Below are 19,061 nucleotides of genomic sequence, written 5' to 3'. Positions count from 1 at the left end.
CGCAATGCTCTGGGCGGTCGGGCAGCTGCAGAGCCAGGGCCTGACCCGGTGCTCCGGGCGGCACGGCTGTAGCACCGCCAGCCACTGGCGCTCCAGGCAGTGCGGTAAAGGGGCAGGGAGCAGGGGGGGTTGGATAGAGGGCAGGGGTGTGGTCAGGGGGCGGGGGTGTGGATAGGGGTCGGGGCGGTCAGAGGGTGGGGAACAGGGGGGTTGAATGGGGGCAGGGGTCCCGGGGGGGCAGTCAGGAAGGATAGGGGTGGTTGGATGGGGCAGGGGTCCCAGGGAAGCAGTCAGGAAGGAGAGGAGGGGTTGGATGGGGTGGCGGGGGACAGTCAGGGGAAGGGGTTCCAGGGGAGGTCAGGGAGAAGGGGTGGTTGGATGGGGCAGGGGTCCCCGGGAGGCTGTCAGGAATGAGAGGAGGGGTTGGATGGGGTGGCGGGGTGCAGTTAGGGGCGGGAGGTCCGGGAGGGGTCAGGGGACAGAGAGCTGGAATGGTGGATGGGCAGGGGTCCCAGGGGGGTGTCAGGGGGCGAGAAGCAGGGGGGGGGGGTCGGATAGGGGTCGGGGGCCGGGCCATGCCTGGCTGTTTGGGGAGGCGCAGCCTCCCCTAACCGGCCCTCGATACAATTTTGGAAACCCGATGTGGCCCTCAGGCCAGAACATTTGCCCGCCCCTGCTTTAATGCCGTGATGGCAGCCTACTTCTTTCCATGAGCCCCCTGCCTCATTCAGTGCATGGGACCTGCTCTGGGCCGCGCAGCGAGGAGGCTGTTATCTGGAGGAGCCCTGCCTCGTTTGCTGCAGAAGCTGGAGGCAGTGCAGTGAAGGAGGCAGGGACTGCAGGAGGAGAAAGGAGGGTCTCCTGGTGAAGGCATTTGAGTGCTGCCCTGGTGACCTGGATTCTAGCCCTGCTTCTGCCACAGAGCTCCTGTGTCAGGAGTCGCCTGAAGTAAACTTTGCACAGGGAGCCTCTGTCTGCGTCTCCTGTTCCGGGTGCCCAACCTGAGACCCTGTGGTCCAGGAAGTGCCGTCACATAGTGCTCTGAAAAATCCGGCCCTCTGCCTCTCAGATTGGGCACCTACAAGGAGATGCCACGTTTGACAATTTTGGCCTTCATCTCTGTGCCGCAATTCCCCAGAGACGATGAGAGCTCCTAGCCTGCCTGGGGGGCTGGGAAGATAAATGCATTAATGTTGGGAAAGGATTAGGGGACTTCAGTGAGAGCACCACAGAGAAACCCGGGAGGAAATGAACCGTTCGGCAGTCAGAGCGGGGTATGGATGGCAAGGCCTGGGGCCACCAGGGGATGATGAAGATGAATGAACCATTGAATAGCTGCTCTCACAGACCACCGTCCTTCCTGTGCACTGAAGGAGGCCGGGAGCCTGTGCAATCTTAATGTTCTTTTAACGTCATTTTTCTGGATGTAATTGTGATGGGTGAACCCCCCTCCTGGGGCGCCACCTGATGTGCTGGGGTCCCACTGAGCCCGCCCTTTCCACCAGCCTGGGTTCCCCCCCCCGTTCATGCCGTGCTAGGCTCTCAAACCTTCTCCAGCACACACACAAGTACGGCCACGCCCAGCTGCAGACACAGACTGAAATCAGCTCCGTGTGGGAGCACTTAGCGAGGGGAATGGCCAGCACTCACGTGCACACCTCCTTTGGGGCATGAACCCCAAATAATATTGTCTTGCGCTGTATAGAAAGATCCACAGAGCGCAAGCTCATAAAAATTCACCCTCTCCCTCAATGTGGAGAGAGAGATGCACAGCTTTTTGCCCCCGCCCCCAGATATGAGTTGCACAAACTGGGTTTTGAAATAAACAAGAAATACGTTTATTAACTACAAAAGGTGAATTGTACGTGATTATAAGGGATAGCAAACAGAACAAAGCAGATTACTGAGCAAATAAAACAAAACCCGCAAACGAAGCGTAATACACTCAAGAAGCAGGTTACATAATGTAATTTCTCACCTTAAACATTGTTTTAGGCAGAGTTTCTGTAGAGTTCCAGTTATTTCTCTTTGCAGACTGGACCCCTGTCTCTGCCTGGACTCAGCCCCTGCCTTTCCCTTCAGGGGGTTTTAGCAATCTTCCTTCTTGGGCGGGGAGGCAATGGAGAAAAGTCCTGATTGCCTCACTTCCCAGCCTTAAATAGAATGTACATAGGGCGGAAATCTTTTGTTTCCCAGTCTGACCCCCGCCCCCTCTTAACGAAAAACACTGAAAGCCCAAGATGGGGGTCTAGTACCAGGTGACACGATCACCTGACCCTGTAGTGTCAAAGCAGCAACCGGGGGAGCTTCTCAGGAAGGCGGGAGATTAGTATCTTCCAAATCTTATTGTTCTTCCTAATGGCCCATTGAGGCTGATGGCCTCTTGTCTGCTGGGCATTCCCCCAAACACACACACAGTTGTAATCGTTACATAGTCAATATTCCTAACTTCAGACACAGAAACGATACATGTATGCAAATAGGATAATCACATTCAGTAGATCATAACCTTTCCAATGATACCTCACATGACCCATCTTGCATAAAACATACCTTAGTTATGCCATATTCATATCACAATATTTCTATGAAGAATATGGGGTGTAAGTCACACTAATAGCCAGTGTTTTTTAACGCTTAAAAATGAAAACAACAACGGCTGGGCTCTTTAGATCCTCGGCACAGTCCTGTACCAGCTCAGCTAACGGAGAACTGGTAGCAGTAGTAGGCTATCTTCTATGTGGACCTGCCGCTGGAGGGGGGTTGGAGACACACACTTTGCCGGAGGGTTTCACAGCTGTTTGCTGAGAGCAGAGGAGTTCTGAAGCTGATGGAGGCCCCAGGGGTGTGCAGGTACAGGGTACAATGCTCGGTGGAGAAGGGCCTATTGCTCTGAGGGATAGCTCAGTGGTTTGAGCATTGGCCTGCTAAACCCAGGGTTGTGAGCCCCCTCCTTGAGGGGGCCATTTAGGGAACTGGGGTAAAAATCTGTCTGGGAATTGGTCCTGCTTTGAGCAGGGGGTTGGACTAGATGACCTCCTGAGGTCCCTTCCAACCCTGATATTCTATGATTCTGGGTTCCCCTCAGCCACCTGGGAGCCGCATACACGCAGAGGATCAATTTGTAGCGTCAATACCGGTGCCTCGGTAGCTGCTCTTGGAGGACAAAGCAGGGACAGAGCTGCAAAGGGTTCCAGATGGTGAGCGTGAAGCTGGCATCCCATGCGGGCTGGAGCTATCGGCTCCTTGCCCAGACAGGCCCTGCTCTCCTCACTCAACGCTTAGACGTGAATCCTTCAGCTCAGGTTACTCCAAGCATGGCCGTAATAGAGTGCAGTACATTTAAGAGCTAATATACAGTAGCTTTATAACAGGGCCACTCCATCATCGGGACAGGGCGGGTGGCTTTCAGTGAATTGAAACGCTGGTGGCCCCAGACCAGCCGAGTGGGTGGATTTATTACCTAAGGTACTGCGAGCAGCAGACCATCATATTATTGTGATCGACGGCCCAATATCTAGAGTGAGCATTCACCGGGGGATTCATTTCCGAGCTCATCTTTATTCAGACGCAGCCCGGCACAGCTGAGATTGTCTTTGCAGACATGCTGAGCTTGTGTCTATCTGATGTCAACGCCGGGCCAAGGAGAGCTCGAGAAATTAAATACCCCTTCTCATGCCCTCCCCCACTGCCCACAGTACAGCTGCCTGCTCAGGGTATTGGGTCTGATTGTTGCAAGAGCTCATGGCTGGATTCCCCGGGGCTCAGTGCCTGCAATTGGGGCCGGATTCCCCAGGGCTCAGCGCCCGCGATCAGAGCCAGATCCCCCGGGGCTCAGCGCCCGCGATCGGGGCTGGATACCCCAGCGCCCGTGATCGGGGCCGGATCCCCCAGGGCTCAGCGCCTGCGATCAGGGCCGGATTCCCCGGGGCTCAGCGCCCACGATCGGGGCCAGATTGCCCAGGGCTCAGCGCCCGCGATCGGGGCCGGATACCCCAGGGCCCAGCGCCCATGATCGGGGCCGGATCCCCCGGGGCTCAGCGCCCGCGATCGGGGCCGGATTCCCCAGGGCCCAGCACCCACGATCAGGGCCGGATTCCCCAGGGCTCAGCACCCACGATCGGGACTGGATTCCCCGGGGCTCAGCGCCCGCGATCGGGGCCAGATTCCCCGGGGCTCAGCGCCCGCGATCGGGGCCAGATACCCCAGGGCTCAGCGCCCGCGATCGGGGCCGGATACCCCAGGGCCCAGCGCCCGCGATCGGGGCCGGATCCCCCGGGGCTCAGCGCCCGCGATCGGGGCCGGATTCCCCAGGGCCCAGCACCCACGATCAGGGCCGGATTCCCCAGGGCTCAGCACCCACGATCGGGACCGGATTCCCCGGGGCTCAGCGCCCGCGATCGGGGCCAGATTCCCCGGGGCTCAGCGCCCGCGATCGGGGCCAGATACCCCAGGGCTCAGCGCCCGCGATCGGGGCCGGATACCCCAGGGCCCAGCGCCCGCGATCGGGGCCGGATCCCCCGGGGCCCAGCGCCCGCGATCGGGGCCGGATTCCTCAGGGCTCAGCGCCTGCGATCGGGGCCAGATTCCCCAGGGCTCAGCGCCCGTGATCGGGGCCGGATTCCCCGGGGCTCAGCACCCGCGATCGGGGCCGGATTCCCCAGGGCTCAGCGCCCATAATCGGGGCCGGATTCCCCGGGGCTCAGCGCCCGCAATCGGGGCCGGATTCCCCAGGGCTCAGCGCCTGTGATCGGGGCCGGATACCCCAGGGCCCAGCACCCACGATCGGGGCCGGATACCCCAGGGCCCAGCGCCCGCGATCGGGGCCGGATCCCTCGGGGCTCAGCGCCCACGATCCAGACCAGATTCCAAGAATTCAGATCCCATTTAGACACCTAAACAAGGGCCAAATTTGCACAAACATCCCATTGTGACAAGCATGCAGCACACCAAGTCCTTGAAAAAACCAGGCCCCATCCTGGCTGCCGAGCCCTTCTGCAAACCTCCCCAAGCAGACCTGATTTGCGCTGTTTCAGTGGAGAGCGTTTTGCACCTGTCAGTCATCGAGCTCACATGTTTTTCTGAAACCGCAAACCAAACTCGGTGCATCCGCCTGAGCTGATCTGCAGAGGCAGATGGGTCAGCGGCCAATCTCTCCGGTGCAGAAAGGCAGGCTGGATGATTTGCAGGTGTGGAATTACACTCACAGAGACACAGGCTGCCTGGAGACCTGGAACAGTATCAGAGTTGCTGGTGAGAAATCCTTCTTCCAACCTACGGGCAGGCAATGTTGCGTTCTGGACTTACAGCCCTAAGAAGAAACACAAGCAATCCATTAGCAATTTCCTCCCTTAGCTCCTTAATTGGCTTGGATTGGTCTGTAATAAGCGGCCCCCTCAGGATATATTTGTTTTATAGCACATTTAACTAATGCTATTTGCATAAATGGAAATTAAAGAATGGGGGAGACGCAACAATGGGATTAAAATTGATTCGGTGGAGAAACATCTCAAGGTATTAACGTTAATGACGGTCACGGGGGTGCCAGGGAATAGCACCTTAAAGGCAGATCCCATGTAAATACATTAGCAACAATGCACGGCTAATAGGGCTTGCTTCCGTTAAATGAATTGTTCCAGGACGCGCCGCTGGCACATGGAAGAGGCATGTCTAATGCAACTGACTTATCCACTCGGCGCTGCATAGCAGAGGTGTGGAGGGCTAGCTGGGTTTATCGAGCTGGTTCTAAGATTTCTTTCAGGGCTGGGTACAGAGCAAGGGTGGTCTTGTGTTTATGGATTTAGGAGCTGATGGGTCAATTCTTAGCTCTCCCCGTATGACCCGGGACACGTCGTGTAAACTCTCCATCGCTTTGACACCGTTGGAGAAGTTTCGAAAAGATGCAGAACGGCACAAGGCAAAACTGACTCTAGACACAGCTCATCCTGTCGTATCCGGTGTCAGAAAAGGGGAAGGAGGATCATTGGGAATTTCAGGCCATTTTCGGGTTTTGACAGAGCCAAAACAAAACGACCGTTTTGAGTCAAAGCCAAATGAAATAAATGTTTTGTTGCAAACGGAAACACTTTAAACAGACATTTTTGAATGAAAAGATTTGATTGAAGAGGGGGGGTTGTTTTGACCAGGTTTAGGTGCTATCCAGCCTCTACAGGGGGAGTGTGGTGGGAGGTATCACAGAGCCTGATTGTCTAGAGCCATAGATCTCAAAGCACCTTACAAAGGAAAGTCAGTAACATTATCTTTATTTTACTGGTGGGTAAACTGAGGCACGGCGAAGTGCAGGCATTTGCCTGTGGTCTCACAGCAAGTCAGTGACAGAGCCTGGGGCTCCAACTGCTTGCTTGCGGTGTGCACGTTTGCTACAATCGCACACGCACATCGGGTACCAGCTGGTGCAAAGGCCTTCAATGGCGGGAGGGGGCGGTCGGCACCTCCAGAGGCCGCTCACTACCTAGCAGGATCACACCCCTGATTCCCAATCCTCCGGAGGGTCGAAAGCCATGCAGGGCTCCGTCCCCTTTCCGGACGCCTTCCCCTTTAGTACAATACCCTTGCTGACATCTGGGGGCGCTGTTGCAGTGCACAGCGGCTTTTTGTTCCTGCAAATGTGCCTGCCCGCACGTGGCCAGTTCCAGCCTTGCACGGAGGCTGCTGCCTGGGTACCAGTTCCGGTGACCAGATGTCCTGATTTTATAGGCACAGTCCTGATTTTGGGGTCTTTTTCTTATATAGGCTCCTATTACCCCCATCCCGATTTCTCACATTTGCTGCCTGGTCACCCTCGTTCAGGGGTTCTCAAGCTGGGGGTCAGGACCCCTCAGGGGGTCACGAGGTTATTACATGGGGGGTCGTGAACTGTCAACCTCCACCCCAAACCCCGCTTCGCCTCCAGCCTTTATAATAGTGTTAAATATAAACAAGTGTCTTTAATTTATAAGGAGGGTTCCACTCAGAGGCTTGCTGTGTGAAAGGGGTCACCAGTACAAACGTTTGAGAGCCGCTGCCCTCGTGCCACTCTGGATGCCATCCCCTCGCTTAGCCCAGCTGCCGCTCAGTCCCTGGCAGGCCGGGGTGCGGCACCGGATAATGTGTGGCTCCGGCAGTGATCGGTTCTTTCTCTGATGGCCCATAACGAGAGCGGCAATCTAGGAACGGTTTGCCTTTGCCATACGGCTGATGTGTCCTTCCCAGCTCCTGGCCTTGGCGAGACAAGGACAACTCCTGCCATTTAACATCCCTGTACCGCCCCTTGTTTTTCCTCCAGTTAGCATATGGGGGTGAACGTGTCGGGGGCGGGGAGAGCAGGGCACCCGCCTGGCAGGGGTTCGAGATCAGAGCTGCCTTGGTCCGTAATGCAGAGCCACGTCCCCCGGGAACCACAGCTCCCAGCAGGAGCTAAGCGTCCAGCTGCATTGCATGCTGGGAGCTGTAGTCTCCCCAGGCCACACGCCGTTGGGGTCTGCCCCCCGGCTCCCTCCAAGCTGCGGCGGGAACAGGGAGGCGTTATGGCGCCCCCTGCTGCAAGGCTCAATCCAACCAGCAGCGCTGGGAGTGGCGGCTGCTCAGTGCCGGTGCTTCCCTCCCTGTCCTCCCCAGGTGTCCAGCAGCTGCGACTACGTGTTTGTGAGCGGGAAGGAGACGCGCGGCTCCATGAACGCCCGGGTGACCTTCAGCTACGAGCACCTGAGCGCCCTGCTGGAGATGACCGTGTGGGTGCCCAAGCTGCCGCTGCACATCGAGCTGTTGGACCCCAGGCTGAGCCAAGTGAAGGGCTGGAGGGTGCCCGTCCTGCCGGACAGGAGGTGCGCCCCGGCATGGGGGGCGGAGGGGAGCTCACGCCCCGCGGGCCGGGGAGTGGGGGGCAGGGGACTCTGCCCTTGCCCAGCTGTGCCAGTCACAAATGCAGGTCCCGTTGGCTTGGTGCTCCGCCCGTCTGGAAATCAGGCCCTGCTGCTCTGCGCTGACTGCAGCTGGAAGCTCCTCCGGGCAGGGACCCGGCCCAGCTCCCCTTGACGGCCTCCTCCCGGCAGTAATGGAGCAGGCTTAGGCCCTGTGCTTTGAAAGGCCAATGGCGACTCCCTGCTCGGCCACTGGAGGGCGCCACCGAGCGAGACAAAGCCCCCCTTTTCCGAAGGGGGCAGCATGCTGCCCGCATGGCACTCCAGCACCCGCGGCTTGAATCCCCAGGGACCCTCATGCTGCCCCCCCCCCCAGCTCCGAGGGGCTGGAAGAGCTGCCTTTGCTGGGTGTTTCTAGGGCACGATGACTCTGTGGAGACAGCTCACAACTCCACCGGGCTCTGAGGGGAGAGAGGGCCTGCGGCGGAGGCTGTGCAATACACATACATGCATGCCCAACGCCTTTGCTTTGGAGAGGGACAGAGCCGGAGGGGGACAGGGATGGAGGGAGGGGGGAGATCCAGGGAGGGCTCCTTTGCCCATGCTCCAGGATGGGTTCCTGGACACTACCGTAATTCCCCTAATAAAGAATGTACAGCGCCCAGCACAACGGGGTCCTGGTTCAGGACTGAGGTGCCTAGGAACTACCGTAATTCACCTAATATACAGAGCACATGCCCTAGACACCCTTTCAGCTCCTATTCCTGCAGCTGGCTGAGGCCTTTCGTTCAGGATGCACCAATAGTGCTGGCCCCGGCCCTTTACATTAACCCCATCCCCTCCAACACCAAATGCCACGTGCCGTGGGATCTGCCGGCCTGTGCCACCTGCATCCAGAACCCTTTTGTCAGCCAGCTGCCCATGTGGTCTTCTGCCGCCCGGGCGTGCTTTGCTATCTGTAGCAATGCTATTGCACATCTTGATTTAGATACAGGCCTCACTGCTGAATTGCAGCTACTTCTGGGGTGGAGCATGGAGGCTGCTGAACTGCACGGTAACGGGGCTGGAAACAAAGGAGCCTGACGTATATATCGAGCCACCTGCGAGAGAATCATAGATGTGTAGGGCAGGCGGGGAAATCAAGAAATCTTTTCGTCCAAACCCTCTGCGCTGAAGCAGAAGCAAGTAAACCTAGACCATCCCTAGACCATCCCTGCACATCTTTCTGACAGTGCAGCGCCCAGAATTGGATGCAGTGCTCCAGCTGAGGCCCCCCCCAGTGCTGACAATTACCTCCCGGGTCCTGTTAATACAGCCCTTTTCGCACCTGCCTCACGCTGTTGGCTCCTGCTCAGTTTGTGATCCCGGGTAGCCCCCAGCTCCTTTCCAGCAGTATTGCCACCTAGCCAGTAGCCCATTCCTGCGACGAGTCACTGGCCTCCGTTACCTTGGTACCCGCTCGCTGCAGAGCAGGGGCAGGCCCAGCCAGGGCAGGGTGGCTGATCTGTCTTGTGCCCCCAGGTCAGTGCGGGAGAGCGAGGATGACGAGGACGAGGATGAGCGGAAGCAGAGCCGGGGCTGCACCCTGCAGTACCAGCACTCCACCCTGCAGGTCTTCACCCAGTTCCACACCACCTCCTCGGAGGGCACCGACCAGGTCATCACCATGCTGGGCCCCGACTGGCTAGTGGAGGTCACCGACCTGGTCAGCGACTTCATGAAGGTGGATGACCCCCGGGTGGCCCAGCTGGTGGACAGCAGCACGCTGGCCGGGCGGGAGCCGGGCACCACGCTCTTCAAGGTACGGGCCCCTCACCCCCTTTCCTCGGGGCAGGGGGAATCACGGGGCTGGAGCTGGAAGGCAGCGATGGAACGAGCCCTGCGTGCAGAGGGGTGAGTGAGTAAGCCGGGGGCCCGTGCCTGGGCTCATGGGGCAGCCCAGCTGGCGCGTACTTGCTAGAGGTGATCAGGGATTCCCTGGGGGCCTCTGTCCTGCGGGGTTGAGCTAACAGCTGATGAAGCAGGGGAGGAAGTCCTTCCCTTCCCCCCAGTGGGGGTCAGGCTGTTTCCTGCCCCTCCTCCCTCCAGCCATTATATAATGGACGGGGGGGAGTGGCCCGTACCAGGCTCCAGCAGCTGAAGGCTGGGCCACCCGGAAGGGGCCCCCGGCAGCATGATGGAGCAAGTCACGTGGGGAGGGACAGGCGCCCGCCCAGTGGCAATGTCTGGGAAAGCCCCAGAGTGGCCCAGCCGGCCCCACAGGCTACCCGAGCTAGTTGCAAGTAGGACTGTGGCTGTACCTGATTGCAGTTCGGTTCAGGGCTTTAGCCCGGCTCTGTACATGGACCCCACTGGAGATCCCCGATCAGGGTCAGTTCCACTCCCTGTCACCCTAGAGTTAAAGGGGCGGAGACACCTTTCACCCACTGCCCGTAAATGAGCCTCCCACGGGCATGGGGCCAATGCCGGATGCCAGCCGCTGTCAGCGGGGAAACGCTCCAAAGCTCCTTGCCCTGGAGTGCATCTCTCTCCTGCAGCCGCCCCCCAGGGGCGGGGAGTGTGCTGCCGGCGCTGCCCCCTCCCCTCCTTGGCCAGAAGGAGAGGTCAGCCCGGCACCAGGCGTCTGAGGGGCTGTATGCAGAAGGGACAGGCCTCAGGCTGGGGTAGTCTGGATCTGGGGTCCTTGGCAGCTTTCCGGTCCAGAGGCCGGCCTGAGTGTGTCCGATGCACGGAGGGCGTGTGCAGGGTGTTGGCAACCTGGGCTCGGAGCCCCCCAAAGAGGCAGTAAATGTGCAAATTCTCTGCCATGCTGAAGCGGGCGTCCTCCCCGCCATGGGCGCCCGTCCCGCTGAGGTCCCCGCGCCCCAGAAGCAGCGTCTGCCTCTGATCCTCGCTCTGGCTGTGAATGTCATCCTGGCTTTGAGGGTCAGCAGCAGCCTCTCTCCTTCCTCCCTCCGGGGCTGGGGGAAGGGGAGGGGTGACGGGGTGGGCACAGTTTAAAGTTATCTCCCGAGCACATGCTTCCCCTGCGGGCTGGCTCCAGCCATTAACTGCAACGCCAGGCGGCTCGGGCTGTAATTAGTTCTAGGCCTGGGCCCGGTTACGCTTTTCTAAGCGAAATTCCTGGTTTCTTCGATACCGGCTTCAAAGGGCCGAGCGTCTCAAGGTCAGCGCGGCGGCTGCCGGCGGATCAGAGCTCTCCAGGAAACCCCGCTCGGGGTGCAGCAGCAGCTCGGGCGCGGTGCAGGCAAAGGTCGTGCCCGTGGGGTCGTCTCTGAGGCCCTGCCGGATGCTTTGTCAGCTCCCCGGCGCTCTGGGGGCCAGCGATGTTCCTTGGCTGAGGAGGAGGCTAGGAGAATGGGGGAACTGCAGCGCTGCTTTGTGGGAAAGGGTGGCATCAGCAGGGCACTTCTGTGAGGGAGCTCGCAGCATTAGGGGTGGTCCCTCATTGGCATCGGCAGGGCACTGCTGTGAGGGAGCTCGCAGCACTGGGGGTGGTCCCTCATTGGCATTGGCAGGGCACTGCTGTGAGGGAGCTTGCAGCACTGTGGGTGGTCTCATTGGCGTTGGCAGGGCACTGCTGTGAGGGAGCTCGCAGCACTGGGGGTGGTCCCTCGGCATTAACAGGGCAGTGCCAAGAGGCGGTGGGTCACTGGCTGGGCCATCACGGCCGCGCCCCAACCACTCTCTCTTGCAGGTGGTGTCCCCGCTCATGGAGGCAGTGCTGGGGGAGACGGTGGTGACGGTGGCGGACGAGAAGGTCAGCATCACCGATCTGAAGGCCCAGGTGGTGTCCAGCCTGTCGCTCTCCCTCCATCCCAGCCCCGGCAACAGCCACACCATCGTGGCTAAGACGGCCGCCCAGCAGACCCTGAACTTCTCCAAGCAGGTAACACAGGGCTCACGCCGCATGGCTCACATGACTACGCCTCCCAGCATGCACTTTGGCTCTCCATGGAGCATTGCATGCTGGGGCCTGTAGTCTCCCAGTGCCACACCCACACGTGGGCACCTGTACTCACTGCTCTGCCATTGGGATGCGGTCCTGCCCCTGCGAGGGCCTCTGGCTGAGGCACTCTTCAAATAACACGCTCAGAGGAGGGATGGGGCATGCAGTGCTCAGGGTCAGGCTGTTGGGTGCAATGATTTCGCTGGGGCTCATCTCGTCAGCCCAGCGGAAATTCACCCCCATCCCACGTGATGCGGCAGGACTGCTCACTTCTGTCTGGGAGAGGCCCTGGCTCCATCTGGGGGCGGGATCCCCGATCTGCTGGCCTCGAGGGAGGCTCACTCCAGTAGGAGCCCGTAGAACGGCGGGAGTTCCCATTGCTCTCATTCCGTGTAACCCCTGGCGCCCAGCCCCTCCTGGAGACCTCACGCATCCAGCTGGCCTGCAGGGATGACCCTGCAGCTGCTCCTCCTGGCTGCCAGGGGCACTGGCATCTGCTCTGCCGGCGGAAGCCAGGGGCCTCTCTGGCTCCTCTCTCGCTGATCCCTGGCTGGATCCAAGCAGGGCCAGGGCAGCCAATGGTGGGAGCAGAAGGTGAGGGGCTTCAGTACTGGCCCCTTAAACCACCCACCCTAGATACCCTCAGCACCCACTCACCTGTTCCCCCAGTTCCCATCCACTGACCGACCCCAGCTCCACCAGAAACCGACCCCCCTACCCCAGGAGCCACCTGCCCCACCCACCGCTGCCAAGCTTCTGGCAGCTCTGTGTCCTGCCCCAGCCACTGCTTGGGTCAGGGTGTGTTGATTATATGCAAATTAATTGCAAACATGCACATTAGCTCATTAACTAATTTGCATACTCAACTTTGCATCTGTGCCAAACTTGTCAGCTATGCCTCGGAGCCGCCAGGTGAGGCCTGGCCCTGGGAATCGTTTGCAGCAGTGCTTTGGCATGGGCGCACTATCCCGGGGCTCTTCGCTGGCCGTATTGCCCGGTGCAGCGCCCCTCGGGGATCTCTGGGGGCTCTGTGCGGTACAAGAGAGGCCGACTGAGCTCTCGCTCTTTACAGTGAAGTCAGTGCCAGGGATGGTGACGGGCGGGTATCATGGGACTTCCGCTGAAATAAGAGTTTTGCTGGGGGTGAAATGGGGCCAAGCAATGGAACCCGTTGGCACCGGGGGCAGGGAGGAGGTCATAAATGCTTCCTCTCTGTGGGGGCTTTTTATAAGTCTGCTGAACAGCTCAGTCCTTTCAAACCCATACTCCCCCCTGGGGAGAGAGACAGAGAATGGGGAATGGACGGACGGATGGTTGAAAAGATTGTCAGATGGATGGATGGAGAGCATGGTGGATGGATGGATGGATGCAGGGATGGATGATCAGCATGGGGGATGGAGTGTGTGGGGGAGGAAGGGAGAGAATGGATAGAGAGCATGGGGGATGGATGAATGGATGGGGAATGGATGGAGGGTTGGAAAGCATGAGGGATGAATGGATGGACAGAATGGGGGATGGATGGATGGTTCGATGGTTGGGGAGCATGGGGGATGGAGGGACAGATGGATGGTTGGAGAGCTTGGGGGATGGAGGGATGGATGGATGGATGGATGGTTGGGGAGCATTGGGGATGGAGGGACAGATGGAGGAACAGATGGATGGATAGATAGGTAGATGCCCATTCCCCGTGTTTGTTTTGCAGGAAGCCCTCCTGAGCATGTGGGTCTCATACAGTGATGGCACCACGGTCCCCCTCTCCCTCTACGACCCCAAAGACTATAACCTGGTGGTGAGCAGCCTGGACGAGAAAGTAGTGTCGGTGACCCAGGACCGGGCCTTCCCATTGGTGGTGGCGGAAGGCGAGGGGGCTGGCGACCTGCTGCGTGCCGAGCTGGTCATCTGCGAGAGCTGCCAGAAGACCAAGCGGAAGAGCGTGCTCTTCACGGCGCTGGCCAGCGTGCGGGTGCGCTTCGGCTCCGAGGAGGACCCCACCTATGACTATGGGGACGCCGGCCATGTGCCGAGCAAGCCGGGGACCTCAGGGAGGGAGGAGAGCGCGGCCAGCACCACCCTGCGGGCAGATGTGGAAAGGAAGCCGGAGCCCAGCCAGGACAGCGGAGCTCCCAGCATCCCCCATACCACTGAGGACTTCCCCACCATCCCCACGGGCTTCGTGCAGGTGCCGCGGGGGCTGACGGACCTGGAGATCGGCATGTACGCCCTGCTGGGTGTCTTCTGCTTGGCCATCCTGGTCTTCCTCATCAACTGCATCGTCTTCGTGCTGAAGTATAGGCACAAGCGCATCCCGCCCGAGGGCCAGACCAACATGGACCACTCCCACCACTGGGTCTTCTTGGGCAACGGGCAGCCCCTGAGGGTCCAGAATGACCTCTCCCCTCCGCCCGAGAGCCCCGGCAACCCGCTGGAGAGCGTCCAGACCTGCTGCCATGGGGACCACCACAGCAGCGGCAGCTCGCAGACCAGCGTGCAGAGCCAGGTGCACGGGCGGGGAGATGGCTCCTCGGGGGGCTCCACCAGGGACCAGAGCGAGGACCCGCTCAACTCGCCCACCTCCAAGAGGAAGCGAGTGAAGTTCACCACCTTCGCCACGCTGCCCTCCGAGGAGCTGGCCTACAACTCCATCCCCATCGCTGACGAGGAGGACCTGGAGTGGGTGTGCCAGGACATGGGGCTACAGGATCCTGAGGCGCTCCACGACTACATCTGCAGGATCAAGGAGATCGCTTAGCCACGCCACGCCACGCCAGCCGCTGCCCACCGGCCGGGGCTTGAGCGGATACCCCAGACCCTGACCGTGGGAGCCGATTTTCGATACTCCCCCCCTTTCCCTTTCGCTCTCTCTTCCGCGCACGGGGCTCCCCCTTCCGCCACTTTTTTTTTCTTTGAAAGGGAACGAGTGTCGAGCGAGCCAAACGGAGCGGGGTGAAGCCCGGCGTCCCAAGGGAGCAAGGGGCCACCTCTGCCTTCCGCCCACTCACCGCCAAAGTGCCGAGGTGCCTGCACGCTGCTTGCACAAACGCCCCCCCCCTCCTGCCGGGTGCTAGGTGGCGCCGTAGAGGGGAGCCGGCGCAGCGGGGGGCGCGGAGCCCCGCGTTACGGGGAAGACACTGGTGGGGGTGGAGGAGCCAGAGATAGAGCAAGAAGTGTATGGGGGGGGGCAGGTTCAGACCTGGAGCGATAACGGTCAGCGTGGAGGGCTCAGCTTGGATGTGCCCACTCTCCACGTGCCCTGACGCTGCCTTGGCCCACCCTGCGAACCACTGACCGAGCGGCGCGGCCTCCTGCCCCGCGGCCTCCGAGCGAGCGTCGGCCACGAAAGACTAACAGGATTTCTCTGCTTTACTTTGTTGCACAATAATGTTGAATAAATATACATTCAGGGATCCCCCCCGACGGGCCCGGTCCTGCCGTGGGACACGCTGCTCCGAACGCCGGGGGAAGGGAGGGGAGGAGCGGGCAGGGGGCATGGCCCCGAGCTAAGGACCATTGGTGCCTCGGGTGTGCACCGGAAAGCTAGAGCGAAGCCATCTGGCTTTGGCCCAGCCAACCCCGCTGTCACCCCGCTGTCACCACCCCCGGGGAATACATGACCACGCCCTTTGCTATTCAGCACCAGAGGAGGACAGCGCCCATGGCTGTCCCTGGCTGTGCCAGGCCCTGGGCTCCTCGCTCCCATCCGGGGCCCGTTCCCGCCATATGTAGCTGCGCTTCTGAAAAGCCAGGGCTGGCATGAAGCAGGGGAGGGAGGGATTGAGGCCAAGAACCCCGTTGGCCTCCGAACCCAACCACAAAGCTCCCGAGCTGCTTGGGAATCTAAAGCCGAGGTTCTCGGCCCCGGGCCAAGCTCTTGCTGCTCTCCCAGCTCCTCCTTGGCCGGGCCCGGGCCCGCCCCCGCTTGCATTTCGTTGTCTCGGCGTGTGTGCCTTACCCAAATGGAAGCACATGCGGAAATGGCCCCAACTGGCACGTCAGGGGTCCCCTCCGCTGGCGCGCCCCAGGCGTGGGTTCTCTGCCTCCCACCCATGGCGGGGCGTGGGGCGAGCTGAGCTCCCAGCTACCCGGCTCCCAGTCCGCAAGCTTCGAGAGACTGCACTGCCTGGGCATCAGCTGCCTTGGGTCCCATTCGCGAGCTTGCGGGTGAATCGGCAAGCTTGAGCGAGTCACCCTCCCTGCACTGCCCACGCCGTGCCTCAGTTTCCCCTCAGTACAACATATTACTGTGGTTCTTCTTTGGCTCCCGGGTTCAACACAGGCTGTTGTGGGAGGGAATTGCTCGCTTCTCCGGCTTCTGCTGCCCAGGGCAAGCCCAAAGGCTGAGCGATGGATTGAGACCTCGCATGCCACGTAGCAACTCCAGATGTGGCCCACGCCCTCACATCCCCTGGGAAGGGGCAGCTGCTCCTGGGGAGAGGAGACAGCGCCAACCCCACAGGGGTGGGGAGCGGCTCTGAGTGAGCGGTTCAACCACGATGCTGTGCTCATAGCGCCAGGCCTGGTCCCCGTAACAGCCGAGTGGGGCCTCCCAGAGCCAGGCCCAGCCAACCTGCAGTCATAGGGTCTCTCCCCGCCACTGCCTCGCCACCTTGGCATCTGACCCCCTCTGCCAGGTAGCCTGGAGACTGGGCCTCTCCCATCGCCACATTCCCCCACCATGCCAACAGTGGTGCCTGCGCGCTGCCCTGTGCCACGTGCCCCCCCCCCCGACCATACCAGGCGGTAGACACACCGGCGCTGACTAGCAGAGGGGCAGGAGAGCAGAGCCGCTCACGCCAAGGGAGGGGGTGGTGGTGTCATGTTATCTCTCGACTGGGCTTTACCCACCACTGTGTCTAATTTTTATTAAATAAATAAAAGAGACTAGGGGAAAAAAGGCACTGAAAAGGCAGGCGCATGGACAGCATCTCTGTTGGGTTTGTGTAGCATTGCCCCTTTAGCCCGCGTGGTCTAGCCAATAACCAGAGCCTTGCGGGGGGTTCTGTCTGTTCGGAGGAGATATTGGTGAGAGTCAAACTCATGGTGGCGGCTTGTTTAGTCACAAAGAATGTCCATGCGCCGTCCTGTTCCCTGAACGCAGGAGCCGCAAACAGCAGCAGGTAGTTTCCTGTCTCAGGAATCCCCACGCCTGCTCCTCCAGCCAGCTCTGTGCCCAAGAAGCCCTGTGTCTCCTCTCCCTCCCCGGATCACAGTCACAACCACCATCAACATACTCCGGCTGCTAGTGGTATCCCAGCCCCTGTGTTTGCATGCAGGGAACCCCACTCAGCCTACCCAGCTCAGCTCTGAGCTGCCATGTGCCTTGGGCAGTCTCTCCATAGTTGTAGTTCTCTTTACTCCATAAAGGGACTTAATTGCTCCTTTCATTGAGACTGAAAACCTGCTTGGTCATATCTATTGACGTTAACTAGGGGCTTGTCTACACCTGGAGTTCATCAGGAATAGCTGTTGCACTTTAAATTCACACCCGACCTTCAGCTGAATTATCTTCCAAGTGTAGACAAGCCCTCAAGCTGTGATTGGCTGAGGTGCCGCTGACGGCAGCCGTTCGCCCCGGTCACAATAATGGTGTAGCTATACCCAATGCACTGTGTGTGGCCATTAAAGCAGAAGGGAATTGGTTTCACCTTTGCCAATGCTAGAGGAAACAGCCTCCTAGGTAACCCAAGCTGCTGGCCTTGGGGGGGAGGTGCATTTTAGCAGTGGGCCCAAGCCGGCTCTCCTGCGCAGCCTGCACATGGTTTCTCAACCTGGCTGGTCACAAAGGGGTGTTGGGGGGCTGCAGGCCCCCTGTTCTTCCCACGTCGCAGCTGGGAGGGGCTCCCCGTGTGGAACGCTTGTGGCCCACTGGCAGAGGGAACTGGCGTGGGCTTTGTGCCCTTCTAAGCTGGCTTCCTTCAGGTGTGGCACTAAAGACAAGCTGGGCCTCGGGAAGCCTGCGCCAGGCCAAGGGGAAGGCATTGGCGGAGGAGGCTGAGGATTTGGCCTAGGCACCGACGTGCCCAGCAGGCCCGTCAGCCACAGCTCTGGGTGCAGCCAGACACGGAAGGACGTCTATAGGCATGAACTGCCAAGGGCTGCTCGTGAGGCCCACGCTGCCAATCGTGAATGTAGTTGTACAAGAATGAGAACATCCCCGTGCACACGCAGCATCCCTGCTATGCTCAGTGTCTGTCATGGGGGAGGCGGCCCGGGAGCACACACCATATCTGATACGCCCCGGTTTGGTAACTCCTGGGGTCAGTGCCTGGCGGTGCCTGGGGCAAGGGCGCTGTTACGGTAAATCCTAATCCCTAGCTATTCGCCACGTTCCATCAGTAGGTCTCCAGGCACTGCGCAAAGGCCGGCAGGATCGGTACCCTGATTGCACCGAAAGGGAAACTGAGGCACAGGGCGGGTTCCAGGTCATGCTCGGGATGAGGCTTGCCTCAAAGTGAAACATCTCACTCATTTGAAACTCGGCTTTGGAAGCAGCCCTCATGCGCCGAGACAGTCCCCACCTCTCCTCCCCCGGCCTCCGCAGCATTCAGCTTGGCTTTAAGTCGCCTTCCTGCGTCCGCCTCCATTTTAATTTGGTGCCCGCTGTGATTGTGCCGCAGAATGCTGATGGCCAAGGACGCTCCTGGCCGAACACTGCCCTTGCCCAGCTGGGAGTAAAGCCCCAGCGATTCCTTGGGCTCCTGGATTTACACACTTGTGACTGAGAGCAGAGTGTGGCTTGTGGTGCTCTGAGGGTACGTCTCTCCTGCGATCGGGGCAGCATGTGGAGGCATACCGGAGCTAGCTTGCTTCGTGCTAGAGCACCAGAAAGAGCCGTGGCTGCACGGCTAGCCGGCCGCACATGGGTCCAGGGTCCTGGATGGGCTTGTAGTCAAGACGGCTAGTGCGGCACCATTACAGTGGGAGGATTTAACATCAGAGTAGATATTGCACCAGCATCTTCCAAGACAACTCAGCCCAGGACTGACAGCCCCACTTGCAAGAAGATCCGTCCCTCTGAGAAGGTATTCAGTAGCTAGCTGTTCCCCTTGGGGCACGAAGCCAGGGCCCCTCAGTCTATGCTGCATGCTAAGCCCGCGTCTGGGGGGCTCGGTGTTTCCACACCTGCGCCTGAGCGTCCACACTGCATTGTAGACCTGGGTTTACAATCGCTGGACCCAGTCTCACAGCTGTGCCAATGTGGTCCCACTGCACTGCACAGCCCTTCCGACCCGGGTCTGTGGCGTGAGCGGCGTCCA

At 59.8% G+C, this 19,061-nt stretch overlaps 1 protein-coding gene across 1 annotated transcript in view; it reads left to right on the top strand.

Annotated features, from left to right (window-relative positions):
- Positions 1-14,557, top strand: part of TMEM132E (transmembrane protein 132E) — a 113,963-nt gene extending 99,406 nt beyond the window's left edge. Inside the window, exons 6-9 of the mRNA XM_065418520.1 lie at positions 7,618-7,823; positions 9,381-9,660; positions 11,557-11,748; positions 13,511-14,557. Coding sequence (XP_065274592.1) covers positions 7,618-7,823; positions 9,381-9,660; positions 11,557-11,748; positions 13,511-14,557 — 1,725 coding nt within the window. The remainder of the gene's footprint in view (positions 1-7,617; positions 7,824-9,380; positions 9,661-11,556; positions 11,749-13,510) is intronic.
- The last annotated feature ends 4,504 nt before the right edge of the window (positions 14,558-19,061 follow it).

Source organism: Emys orbicularis, chromosome 17 (assembly GCF_028017835.1).
Source record: "Emys orbicularis isolate rEmyOrb1 chromosome 17, rEmyOrb1.hap1, whole genome shotgun sequence".
Classification (NCBI taxonomy): domain Eukaryota; kingdom Metazoa; phylum Chordata; order Testudines; family Emydidae; genus Emys; species Emys orbicularis.
Note: the sequence above shows the minus strand (reverse complement) of the source record. Positions and strands in the feature narration are given on the sequence as shown.